This window comes from Coptis chinensis, chromosome 7 (genome assembly GCF_015680905.1).
Source record: "Coptis chinensis isolate HL-2020 chromosome 7, ASM1568090v1, whole genome shotgun sequence".
NCBI classification, from domain to species: domain Eukaryota; kingdom Viridiplantae; phylum Streptophyta; class Magnoliopsida; order Ranunculales; family Ranunculaceae; genus Coptis; species Coptis chinensis.
Window position 1 is genome coordinate 1,172,848 of NC_141462.1, and position 13,138 is coordinate 1,185,985.

At 33.0% G+C, this 13,138-nt stretch overlaps 1 protein-coding gene and 1 long non-coding RNA gene across 3 annotated transcripts; one reads left to right on the top strand and one right to left on the bottom strand.

Moving 5' to 3' along the window:
• Window positions 1–902: 902 nt before the first annotated feature.
• On the bottom strand, window positions 903–1,932 carry LOC147485039 (uncharacterized). 2 transcript variants are annotated; one of them, XR_015202627.1, is made up of 5 exons: window positions 1,895–1,932; window positions 1,397–1,523; window positions 1,230–1,301; window positions 1,064–1,129; window positions 903–975 (listed from the first exon to the last, which is right to left on the bottom strand). It is a non-coding gene; the product is annotated as an uncharacterized LOC147485039 (long non-coding RNA). The 2 variants fall into 2 exon arrangements; XR_015202626.1 differs by lacking the exon at window positions 1,895–1,932 and having other exon boundaries at window positions 1,397–1,884.
• Window positions 1,933–10,224: 8,292 nt separating this feature from the next.
• Window positions 10,225–12,329, top strand: LOC147485040 (putative F-box protein At3g17480). The gene is made up of 2 exons (XM_086572025.1): window positions 10,225–10,352; window positions 10,978–12,329. Exon 2 carries the CDS (start codon window positions 11,010–11,012, stop codon window positions 12,180–12,182), a length of 1,173 nt encoding a protein of 390 aa, XP_086428151.1. The 5' UTR covers window positions 10,225–10,352; window positions 10,978–11,009; the 3' UTR covers window positions 12,183–12,329.
• Window positions 12,330–13,138: the final 809 nt, after the last annotated feature.

A 13,138-nucleotide genomic window follows, 5' to 3' on the forward strand; every position in this document is an offset into this window, starting at 1 on the left:
CGCAACGATTAATTTGTTCGCACACGGGGCTGACTCATATCAATAGCCGCATCTGTCTGGAGAGCGCAGAAAAAAAAAAGATAACATCCTGATCTATCAAGTTGCCCAAACGATGCTGTTCGTTTAGTTTAATGATTGTTTTTTTTCCCCTTTCCATTATACGGGTCTCCTTTTTTTTCCTTTTCAGTAAAGTTTTAGTTGTTCGAATTGCTATTGTAATAAGCTTGATAAGAATTCTCAATAAAAGGTTAAGGTTTCTGATGATTGAACGAGTGTTCATAGTAATCTCCGTTATGAAACGTCAAGATTAGCTATTAGCTATTAGTATTACAAACCTTTGGATCCTGCTATACTAAATAGATTAGCCCCTTCGTTTTGATATCCATGTTTCGTTTTTTCTCTTTAATTGCAGTAGATTAAGATATGAGAAACATAATAGTTGAGAGACAAAAAGGAACTTTCAAGCTTTAATACAATTTGTAGTACTGTCAAGGAATGGCAAGCTTTACCATGGAGATCTTGATATTCCTCTTAAGGAAGTCATGGACAATGTTGATGCTGGTTAGTTTTGCACTGTTTAGATGTGTTTATCGGCATTTTTTGTGTTAGTGATGAATGTTATGAAGTAATGTCGTTTTCAATTTTATTCGTTCTATCTTCTCAATTTTATTCCTTCAATGTAATACAGGATTTTGTTTATTTGCTCATTCTAACTTGGGGTTCTTCTCATAGTTGACTGGAGTACTGAAGGCAATTGTATTGCTGTTGCAAAGACAAATTACTTAAGCATCTTTTCATCGCGATTCAGGGAGCGCTTCACATTGTCCATACCGTTAAGCTCATGTGTTGGAGACACTGATTCAAAATGCACCGTTAAAGGTACATTAAGGATTAATAACTCACAGATGACGCAGATGTTTCATGAATGATAAGGAGTCTGGTATGTTCACGGTGAAATTGTTGCAAGAAAAATCTCTGCATTTGTGTAGACATTAGTTAGTTTTAGTATCAAAAGTCTCAATTTATATGGGACAGAATCACTGAAAAGTCAACGTAAACTTACAATTGTGTCACATTGGGAGGTAAGAAGTAAGGTATTCCACCCTGTATGTGGTTGGAGCTAACATCCCTATATATAGAAAATCCAGAGATAGACAAATATAATTATCTGTACAACTTAGGATCCACTCAAAGTTAATTTTGAAACAGATTCTGGTGAAGACACTTACAGCTGCTTTAAACTTAATAGATTGCCAAGTTGTCCACCAAGGTATCCACCAATGTCAAGTCCACTAAGCTGACTGGTTTCGGAAGAGATGAGGAGGTATGAGTTCAAATTATCGGCAAAAAGAGATGAAAGGTACACTTGAAAACACAGAGAGGGCTTATAAATTACATGTATATAATAGAACACCCAGAACATGATATTACTTTCCATGGCTCCTCACAAGGATCACCTCCATCTGATTTCCACCCTATTAGCTGTGAAGGGTAATTCTTGTACAGATCTTGAACAGCTGCAACTGCAAGAAGTTCGCGTGTAGATATAAATTTTACAGAATTTCAAAAACACCTTTTGTCATTCTAAGTGTATAACATAACAATACAATAGTTCCCTAATAACATTTTAACCGAAACTAAAAAAAATTACACATTTTCGTCATTTTCATTAAGAAGATAAAATGGCTAATTCCCAATAACATTCCCAGAATCCCAGTTCCAGCAATTCAATCCACAAGTTTAACTGTAAATATCAACCTAATCCTATTATTATTGTTTAAAGCTAACAACATCTCCAAATTAAGTCTAGTAGCAAACTTCAAGATCAACAGCACAAATGCACTACCGACCCCCCATTTTCGTTTAGAATATCAGATTAAGTAGCCAAACACACCCAATATCGCAGAACTCAGTGTAATTGCATAGAATCAAAGCTCAAAAGTTCTAAAGATAGCAATCAATAACAAGATTTCACCTTATTTCAACCCATGTTCAAAATATCGATATCGATGAATATATCGGTGTACCCAAAAACCGATATATATCGGATATATCAATTTTTTTTGGTGATCAGTCCAAACTATTTAAAATATCGGATATATCGGAAATATATCGGAAATATATTGGAAATATCGGATTTATATTAAAAAATGGTCAAAAAGTCAAACGATATATATCGTAAATATCGATTATATCGGTGATATAAACTTTTATATCGGAAATTCCAATATATATCGGAAAAAAGAGGGTACTATATTCGGTGGATATATGTCGGAAATATTGATATCGGTGTACCAAAATACCGATATATATCGGCAATATATCAGATATATCGTCGATATTTTGAACCTTGATTTCAACAATATCACCTTATTATTGATTTCATGAAACAAGAAACGTCAAGAAAAAAACAGGATTACCATCAAGTAGTTGATCCGTCGCAGCATAAGCAGTTGAAGGACATGATAGGCTGACCTTAAAGTATGGTGACAGTTTATTTTACTATTTTAAAGGAGATTCTAGTGCGTTGTTCATAGTTTGTATTTCGTAATACACTTGTGGATTATCACCCACCTGACAACTCTTCAGGCTCATAGAATGACAATAACATCGTCTCAACTCTCAACAGACGAACAGCTCTTCGTTTTATCTTGCGGGGACTAACTCTATAATTTCGTCCCCGTACGAGATAGCCTGTATTGTGTTTTCGTGACACGGGCTTAGGAAGATGAATGTGGAAAGCAAGAGTTGGATAAACACCAACAAAGAAACCATTATGCAATTTTATTTTATTTTTTTGTTAGAAGGTCTAAACAATAAAGATCAACAAAATTATACATTTATTTCAATTCACAAAACTATAGTGTGTTGACTACTAAAAATTTAATATGGATTAATGAAGTTAACCACTTAAGCCATTAATTGATACTATTGTGTCTATATAACTCTACTATCATGTGGAGAAAACTATTAAAGATTGACATTGAATGTAAAAAATTACTTTTTTTGTTTTTGTTTTTGTTTTTGTTTTTGTTTTTTTTAAGTGAAATTTTTATTGATAATGATAACGAGTTTTACAAATAATTAGGACAAGCATGCAATAAGTTGCGTCGCAAGTCCTTTCTGAATTTGTTTTTTACGGGTGATTAGAATTATATGGCGCTATTATAATATTGATCTTTTTTCCACTCCTGGTGTATAGATGTTGTAATCTGAAGTTTCAAACTCCTATCATATTGTTTTCCAGACCAAAAACATATAATTCATTCTTGTAAAGTATGAAACTTGAATAGCAGAATTTCTGTTTGAATGTAACTCTTGAAGAATGCTAGTCCACAAGTCTACAACAATTTGTTAACTTCCTATAATGTTATAAGTCTATATAACTCTACTATCATGTGAAGAAAACTATAAAAGATTGACATTGAATGTAAAAAATTATCTTTTTTGTTTTTGTTTTTTTTAAGTGGAAATTTTATTGATAATGATAACGAGTTTTACAAATAATTATGACAAGCGTACAATAAGTTGCACCGCAAGTCTTTTATGAATTTGTTTTTTGTTTTTTGTTTTTTTGTTTTTTCTTATGTTGAGGTCTGTCTCTTGATAGTGAAAGAAATGAGTGAGAGCTTACGGGTTTGTTATGAGTGATTAGAATTATATGGCGCTATTCTAATATCTATCTTTTTTCCACTCCTTGTGTATAGATGCTGTAATCTAAAGTTTCAAACTCCGATCATATTGTTTTCCAGACCAAAAACATATAATTCATTTTTGTAAAGTATGAAACTTGAATAGCAGAATTTCTATTTGAATGTAACTCTTGAAGAATGTTAGTCCACAAGTCTACAACAATTCAACAAATTATTAACTTCCTATAATGTTATAAGTCTATATAACTCTACTATCATGTGGATAAAACTATAAAAAATTGACATTGAATGTAAAAAATTGTCTTTTTTGTTTTTGTTTTTTTTAAGTAAAATTTTTATTGATAATGATAATGAGTTTTACAAATAATTATGACAAGCGTGCAATAAGTTGTCCCGCAAGTCCTTTCTGAATTTGTTTTTTGTTTTTTTGTTTTTTTGTTTTTTCTTATGTTGAGGTCTGTCTCCTCTTGAGAGTGAAAGAAAAGAGGGAGAGCTTACGGGTTTGTTATGGGTGATTAGAATTATATGGCGCTATTCTAATATCTATCTTTTTTCCACTCTTGGTGTATAGATGTTGTAATCTAAAGTTTCAAACTCCGATCATATTGTTTTCCAGACCAAAAACATATAATTCATTCCTGTAAAATATGAAACTTGAATAGCAGAATTTCTATTTGAATGTAACTCTTGAAGAATGCTAATAGGTAAAAAGAATGCATATCATGGACCAAAAAACATCAATAAGTATCAGTTAAGTGGATGTCTCAATGACAAAGTACTGAATATTCAATAGTAATAACTTGACCGTACAGTAAGTCCCTATCCCCTCATAATTCCTTTCCGGTTAATATATGTCGTCACACCAGGTTCCTCTGCTGGTTCGTCTTCAAAACTCCTTGCTTGTCCTCTAGACCCTCTAGTAGAACTTCCACCCACCTCAGAAGTAGTAGCTTTTGACAACTCTTCAGGCTCATGGAATGGCGCTTTATCAGTCCCTTGCATTTCAACAAAACCAAATGTTCCAACTTCATTTGGAAATCCTCTTACAGACATGAGGCAGTCTGTTTCTTCCCATGGTCTATAAAGACTACAACCACTGTAATGTCATCGTACAACTTCCTACTCTCTTTTACTGCTTCAACTTTCTTAAGGTCATCGTACTTCATTTTCTTATGCTTGGCGGCCTCCTTTAAAGCTGTCTTGACAAGCTCTTTCGCTATTCCCTGCTAAGAGAGAAGGAATAATGAAAAATCAGAAACCGAATGTAATTGCATCGAACTAACCTCAAAGCATAAATAATAAAAAACTATATGCAAATATATTGAACTAACCTCAAAGAGTTATTAACGGGAAGTCAGAAACTGTATGCAAATACAATAAACTAATCTCAAAGACTAATTAACGAAACATTGAAAAATGGATGCAACTGCTTTAAACTAATCTCAATGATTAATTAACGGGAAATCATAAATTTTGATACAACTACATTAAACTAACCTAAAAAAATTATTAATGAGAAATCGAAAACTTGATGCAAATGCATTGAACTAACCTCAAAGAGCAATTAACTAGAAATCGAAAATTGGATGCAACTACATTGAGCTAACCTCAAAGAATAATTAACGGAAAATCAGAAACTTGATGCAATTGCATTAAACTAAAATTAGAGATTAACTAATAGTAAATCAGAATTTGGATATAATATCTTGAGGAATATTTAACGGAAAATCAGAAACTTGATACAAATGCATTGAAATAACCTCAAAGGATAGTTAACAAGAAATAAGAAATCGGATGTAACTGGTCGAACTAACTTCAAAGTATAAATAACTAGAAATTTGAAACTAGATGCAAATGCATTGAACATCGAACTAACCTCTAAAAATAATTAACTGAAAATTAGAAACTGGATGCAGATGTGTTGAACTAATATGAAATAGTAATTAATGAGAAATTAGAACCTGAATGAAAATACAATGAACTAATCTCAAAAACTAATTAATGAAACATCGAAAACTAGATGCAACTGCACTAAATTAACCTTAATGAATAACTAACGAGAAATCATAAACTTGATACAACTGCACTGAATTAACCTAAAAGAATAATTAACGGGAAATCGGAAACTTGATGCAACTGCATTGAACTAACCTCAAAGAATAAGTAATGGGGAATCAGAAACTAGATGCAATAACTACATTGAACTAACCTCAATGAATAATTAACAGAAAATCAGAAACTTGATGCAAATGCATTGAACTAACCTCGAAACATAGTTGTATTATTTGTAGAGGGAATATAATGTCTTGACAAGTATAGTTTTGTATTTTAAATAATGTTTATCATAATTATTTTATTATGATTAAGAGTGTCTTACTATTCAAGTAGTTTCAATATCATTTTCGCCACATTGAGCATTCTCATCAAACTTCAATTATTAAAAGAAGTCTATAGGTTTTATTAAGGTTTGGTGTTTTATTTTTATTGAGAGTTGTGCAAGAAATTTAAATTAGTAATTAATATAATTTTCATATATATCTTATAGCTTTGTATAATTACTAATATTTTTTAGAATAATTTAATATAACGGCACCCGTTCGTAAGACGGGTTTGAAAACTAGTTTGTATTTTGTAGATGAACTTGAAAAACTAGGGTTGTTTAGCTTCAGGCCTTCAGGAGCATACTACAAAATATCATGTTATGACAAAATATCAATTCCTGATTTATGGATATGTATCGTGGATATATATTCTTTTTTGGAGATATTTGACATTGTTTCACATGCAAATATCGTAGATATATTCAAAATATCGATAAATATCATCGATATTGTAGATATTTATTGATATTTCTTGATATCTACATCTTAATATTAAAGCTCCCACAAGAGGTATATATTTTTCTAGCTTTCTTAAAATTTCACCTCATCAACTCTTATTAAAACGGAAATTCCTTTTCTATTGAAAAGAGAAATTTTAGCACTTCTAATTAAAACGAGAATCTTTCTCCTATTATAATGGAAATTCCTCCCCTATAGAAAAAGAAAAATCTAACACTTCTAATTAAAACAAAAATCATTCTCATATTAAAAACGGGAATCACACTTTTTAATTAAAACGGAATCCCTTCCCCAATTAAAAAAAAGGTTTTTAAAACTTAATTAAACCAATTTGTTAGGAAATTAAAACGGGTTAGCTAGAAAAACATGAATCACGATTTGTTAGAAAATTTATATATGTATAGTTATGATTATTGAGCAAATTTTTAAAAGAGCCGTTGCGTATGCACGGGTCTACTTTCTAGTATAATTTATATTTATTTGAAATATAATAATAGATATTAAATAAAATTGTTAACTACACAAATTATCGTAAAATATCTATAAATATCGTTAATATCATTGATATTTACAGTTGAATATATCTAGGAGTATATCGTGATATTTATGTATCTTTTTCTGATATCTCGATATATATCATGAAATATCGCAATATTTTGTACTATGTGCAGGAGTATTAACTGTGTTATCATACCCAGCCTAGCCCAACAGTTTGACTCGATAAATCGGCAAACCGGTCCCCTAATATAACCGAGCTGGGTCTACTATATATCAGATCGTTTAAGCATATGACCTAGTTACAAATCAGCTAACTCGGGCGGGCGGTTTGTGTCAAACCCAATTCAACTAGTGGACCAACCACCCACTAACCCAATTGTGAAAATCTTAGAAATTCCAAAACCAATTTGGAGTTTTTGGACAACTAGCCCAACTCGAACCTTGGTCACCCAAGTTGCTCATCAGTTAACATGCCACTGCGTCTACCTAGTGTTGTTGATGTAAACTTCCTCCTCAAAATTACAATTTAATATGTTGTTTGTATGAAAATAAAGTTTTAAAACAAACAAAAGTTGTTGGGTGGGTGGTTTGAACCATTGTCACCAAGTACGGTACGGATTTAAAATGTTGTACTTGAAAAAAATTTAATTCGTGTTTTAAACGGAATGTCTCGGAAAAAAAAAAAACAAAACAACAACGTGGGGCATAAAAAACGGATTTAAAACGTATAATATATAAAAGAAACGGTAAAAACCAATGATAAAGAATACAATAGATAAAGAATTTGATTTTTTTATAAGAGTAATAATACAAATGAAAGAAAATTTAAATACATTAAGGTACCAAGTTATAAATTACTCATCCAAATACTATAAGTTTTAGATTCAGTACCAAAACACGACCCTAAATAAGATACTATTAATTACCAACCATAATGCCATAATTAAATACTACAAATAAGTGAATAACTTTAAAATTTCAAAGTATTAATAGTCCAATGCAAAATAGAACTATCTCAATAAGTCAATCTAACTCCCACTTTTTAAAAAGGTAAACTCTAAAACCCCTTTTTCTTCTCGCACTTTCTTTTAGATAGATTAAAAAAAATAATAATAAAGTTTTAAATGGGAGATTTTCAAAATCTCAGGAAAAAATACGTTTTTTAAGTTTAAAACGCAATATTTTGAAAAACCCGAGTTTTAAACTGATACAAGACGTCTTACCAATTTAACGGGGTTTTAAACGCGTTTTTTTAATAACTTGGTGACATTGGTTTGAACTTGGGAATCTCGGGAAAATGCAACACGCGCTATCCAGTGGAGAGGAAACATTGTTTATGTTTGTGTAGATTAGTTTAGAAATATATAATAAAATTAATAATACTTGTGCGGTTCAACCCACTGATCCAGTTCAACCTACAGAAAACGGGTCCGTAGGACAAAATTGCGTTTTAATTTCGCTTCTAGTCTGGTTCCGTAAATAATTAAGGCTCTAGGACAAACCGGGTTGACCACTGCTGAAAGACAATATTACCCTTATTTAAGTTTTTATCAGTTAAATCAAAATCAAAATGTTGTGGCTATTAGGGAAAACTCTCACGTGACTTTTCAAGCACACTCACATTTTATGTTAGGATTAACATGAGAATTTTAATTTATTTCATATTGTACACATGCATAGTAGTATTTGCATGTTTGTTGAACACATACATATTGGTGTGTGCATGTGTGGTAGTAGTGTTTGCATGTTTGTTACATACATGCATAATAGTGTGTGCATGTGTGGTATACACATGCATAGTAGTGTTTGCATGTTTGTTATTCCCATGTATACACATATACAGTGTTTGCATGTGTATTATACATATGTATAATGATGTTTGCATGTGTGCTATATGTACACATGCATAATGGTGTTTGTATGTGTGTTGTACACATGCATAGTAGTATTTGTATGTGTATCGGACTACTACTCTAAACTTAAAAATATCATCGACGATAACAATATCGAAATCGAGATAAATCACACAATTTATTAATACAATATTTGAGGATTTGAAAAAGAAATTCAATTGTTGTTCAATTGTTTGTCGAACTGGTGCCGAAATCGACCTAATTATTTTTCAATTATCAATAACCTAGAATTAAAAAATGAGAAGAGTGTTTGTCATAAGAGAATAAGATGTTTTCTTATAGCTTAAATCATTAATTACAACACGTACACAAATCAACTAACTTAAATATGGAAACAACTAGATCTGAAAAAAAATTACAAGTTTATAGTTGGAGTTTTTTTTTTGCTAGATGGAGAAGAAGATAAATGTTTTCTCATATATTAAATCACTAATCACAAGTTCACAACACACAAATCAACCAGCTCAAATATGGAAACAATTAGATCTCAAAAGTATTTTAAAAGTTTCTAGTTTGAGTTTTTTTGTTAGATGGAGAAGAAGGTCATAATTGGTATTAATAAAAAATAACTTACTGACGTCAGCCCAAAAATGTCTTTATAGGGAAATTATTAGTGATAGATCTTGATGTCAGCCCGTTTTTGTCCTAAAACCGTAATTATTCGTCAACTATGCTTAAAACTGAAATTAATAATCAATTTATGTGTTTAACCTATTGGTTGAACCGCCAACCCAGTGACCCGGTCCCCTTGTGGGGTCGAGGTCCGAGCCGGGTCTAATAACATTCTATTAAGTCTTGTCTATTCAGAGTCGGTAAAATGTCCTTATAGGGAAATTATTAGTGATAGATCCTGATGTCAGCCCGTTTTTGTTCTAAAACCGTAATTATTCGTCAACCATACGTAAAACCGAAATTATTAGTCAATTTATGTGTTTGGGCCTAAATTTGTGTTTAACCTATTAGTTGAACCGCCAACCCAGTAACCCGGTCCCCTTGTAGGGTTGAGGTCCGGGCCGGGTCTGATAACATTCTATTAAGTCTTGTCTATTCAGGGCCGGCTCGTCCATTAGGCCAATTAGCCGGTTGCCTAAGCCCACAAATCTTGGACGGACTCTAAATTATTGGTTCGGGTATTTAATCCAGTGGTCTGCCGTTCACCCAGAAGGTTTAATCTTATGTTTTTAAAGCGCATCATGAGGGTTGGTAATATATGAAGGGGAGAACTGTGACAAATCCTAACCGTCCATGGTTAATAGGTTTAAAATGGACGACCAAGATCGACGAGGCGGATTATAAATAAAATTCTCGTTTTGTTGAGGAGAGGCAGTAATAAAAATATATAAAAATAATAGTAATACTGACAAAGTTTGTTTGTAGTTGAAAATTGTTACAGCGAACGTGTGGGAAATCGTAGAAGCTTCGAAGAAGACTCTCGAAGAAAGAGTGAGGTATGTGCATATGATTGTCGTCAACTTATTTTTTCATGTTTGTCAATTAACTTGTTTTTTCTCCTCTCCCTTTGGTATTGCTTAAAGAGTGCCTAAAACATTTAAACTTGGAAACATGTACTGTCTTCATACCTGAAACCAAAATTCGTTTCAATTGCTGCTGTAAATTGTCTTTCCAACAGCTTTAAAATTTTTTGGAAGCAGAAAGCTAGAAGAAAAAAGTGTTTCAATCGGGCAGGATACACTGCAAAGAGTCTGATGAATAAAATTATACTTTTTGACGTGCCATTGCTTTATCTATGTGCCACAGTACACTGTATTCCTTCTTTTAAGCAAACAGGAGTAATGCTGAACACAATCACTAATTAAGTGAAATTAAGTTAATTCTTTGTGGAGCTAATTTCTATCACGTCTTAGTATAAATCTACTTGGAGCACTCATTGATCTAGTGGCAGCAAAGTTGGCTACCATGAAACAGATCATATACACGGATCCATGAAACTAAATTACACCAGAGCAGGGTCCAAAGGAACATGATATCCGAAATTGATTGGCTCGTGTTTTTGTTGTGTATATATATTTCTTCACTATTACAGGTTGGCTCATTTGGTATGATTTTATGCAGCAAAATTCGAGAGAAAAGTAAGAGTTGGTGTCATGGAGAATCAGAATAATCTTGAAGAATATACTGATTGCAATGAGAAGGAACAGGAATGGGTTGTGCCATATCTTGTGGTGGATATCATCTTCAACGTCTTTGTCAGGCTTCCTGCACGTAAAGTTTACGAATTGAGGTATAGTTGCAAAGAGTGGTATAATTTGTTCCGTAGTTCCCGTTTCATTCTCGCCCACTTTCATCATTCAAATCATAGTTTGATATCCATACCGATGACAAAGGCATTCTTACGAAGACTGGGTGTTCGTTATGCTCGTCCTGATATTATACAAATACGGGAAACTAAGATCAGTGTTCGTAATTTAAGTCGTGAGTTTGTGGACAATGCTAGCAAGTTTGTGGACAATACTAGCAAGTTTGTGGTCAATACTTGCAATGGTTTGGTATTGTTTGAGGACAGATTAGGAAACTTAACTGTATCTAATCCTGCTACTGGTCAGATGCTCACACTGCCCCCTTGTAGTCCACGGAGTGATTCTCTGAAATATTTACTTGGAATCACATTTGTTGATTCCACTGGGGAGTACAAAGTGGTGTCAATTGCTGTCAATTTGACTGGATTGCTCGGATGTGAAGTGCATGCACTTGGCTCTAGTAAATGGGACTGGATAAATTCACCTTTTCAGCAAATAATAAAATGGTTTCCTCGTGAATATACTTCCATTACCGTTAAAGGCGTGTTTTATTTCATGTTGAGTGGGTTGGATATGACGTACGGTGAAGCAGTGTTATATGTGGCATCTTTTGACAGTGTTGAGGAGAAGTTTTACTTGTCAAAACTCCCACGCTGTATCTGTCATGCAACTTCGTTACATGAAATAGATGGTTGCGTATCTGTTGTTGTACCAAACTACGGACGCATATGTTATGAATGGGAAGTTTGGGCTTTGGAAGACCTTTGCACTGGAGAATGGCGCAAGCGATATAATGTAGGAGTGTGCGGAATGGAATTTTTTGAAAACTGGTTTCAAATGCGTGTTAACTCTACTCTTGAAAATGGTCGATTTTGGATCTTTGAGAGAGAGGGCCAAGGTTTCGAGTACTATGTGTTTGATGTCCGGCTGCAGAAAATGAGATCATTGGAACTTGATCCAAGGACCATTTACATTATGCGACCTTATATAGAATGGGTTGTTCCATTGCCTATGCGATAGGACGTGCTTCATGTTTACCATGCTATCTATTCCATGTTTAATTTGTTTTTATTCTGCCTTCAATGTACTGATGGATATTTTTGCCCCGAGGACTCGGGAAAAAACTATAATGTTATCAGTATGTTATTTATTCATAATTTCATACTATTGATGGGCGTATTAATTAAAAAGAAACGAAAATACCCGAATTTAATTAAAAAGGCATTGATGGGGCGTTTCAGGAATTCAGGATAAGGATTCATGAGTTTGGTGGTGTTCATGCTTACCGATATAGTGTTGGTTTCCATTCGTTTTCTTGTTTATTGAAATGGCTATCCAGACAACTAAGTCTTGATTGTTGAAATGACTATCCAGACAGATGGTATAAGAAATTATACTATGGAGACTATAACAAATTATTGATTGCATTATAGTGCTTGCTTCCATGGAGACTGATAAAGGTGGAAAAGAGCTAGAAGGACTGCACATGCATGAAAAGATTACATGTTTTTCCCCACAATGACATGATGTTAGGTGTAATCTTGAACTAAATTTTGTTCCGAAGTTTAGACTATTGACCATGCTGGGCGAAGTGTGTTAAGTGGGAAACAGAAGCCATGTTTAGTGTAATATTGGAATCGAATTTTGTTCTCCTGTTTTGTGTATTATTGGGAGTGAATTTGTTTCATTTTTATAGGCTCTTGACTATGTACTTGAAAAATGGTTTGAGATTGCAAGTTGGGAATTTAAGATTTAATCTCCTCCAAATTATCAATGTCATCCGTTTTCGCGACTTAAAAAGAAATGGTCTTTAGAAGCTCGATTTGGTAATTTTCATAATATTGCCCTGGGATTTTAATTTTTGATTATAAAGGTTCGCGTGGAGAACCCATGATTTAGAGGTCCTTCCTACCAAAGTCTCTCCCTTCAACCTAACCTTTAAAATGGTGATGTGGCCCTCTATTTTGAGGCCTGCA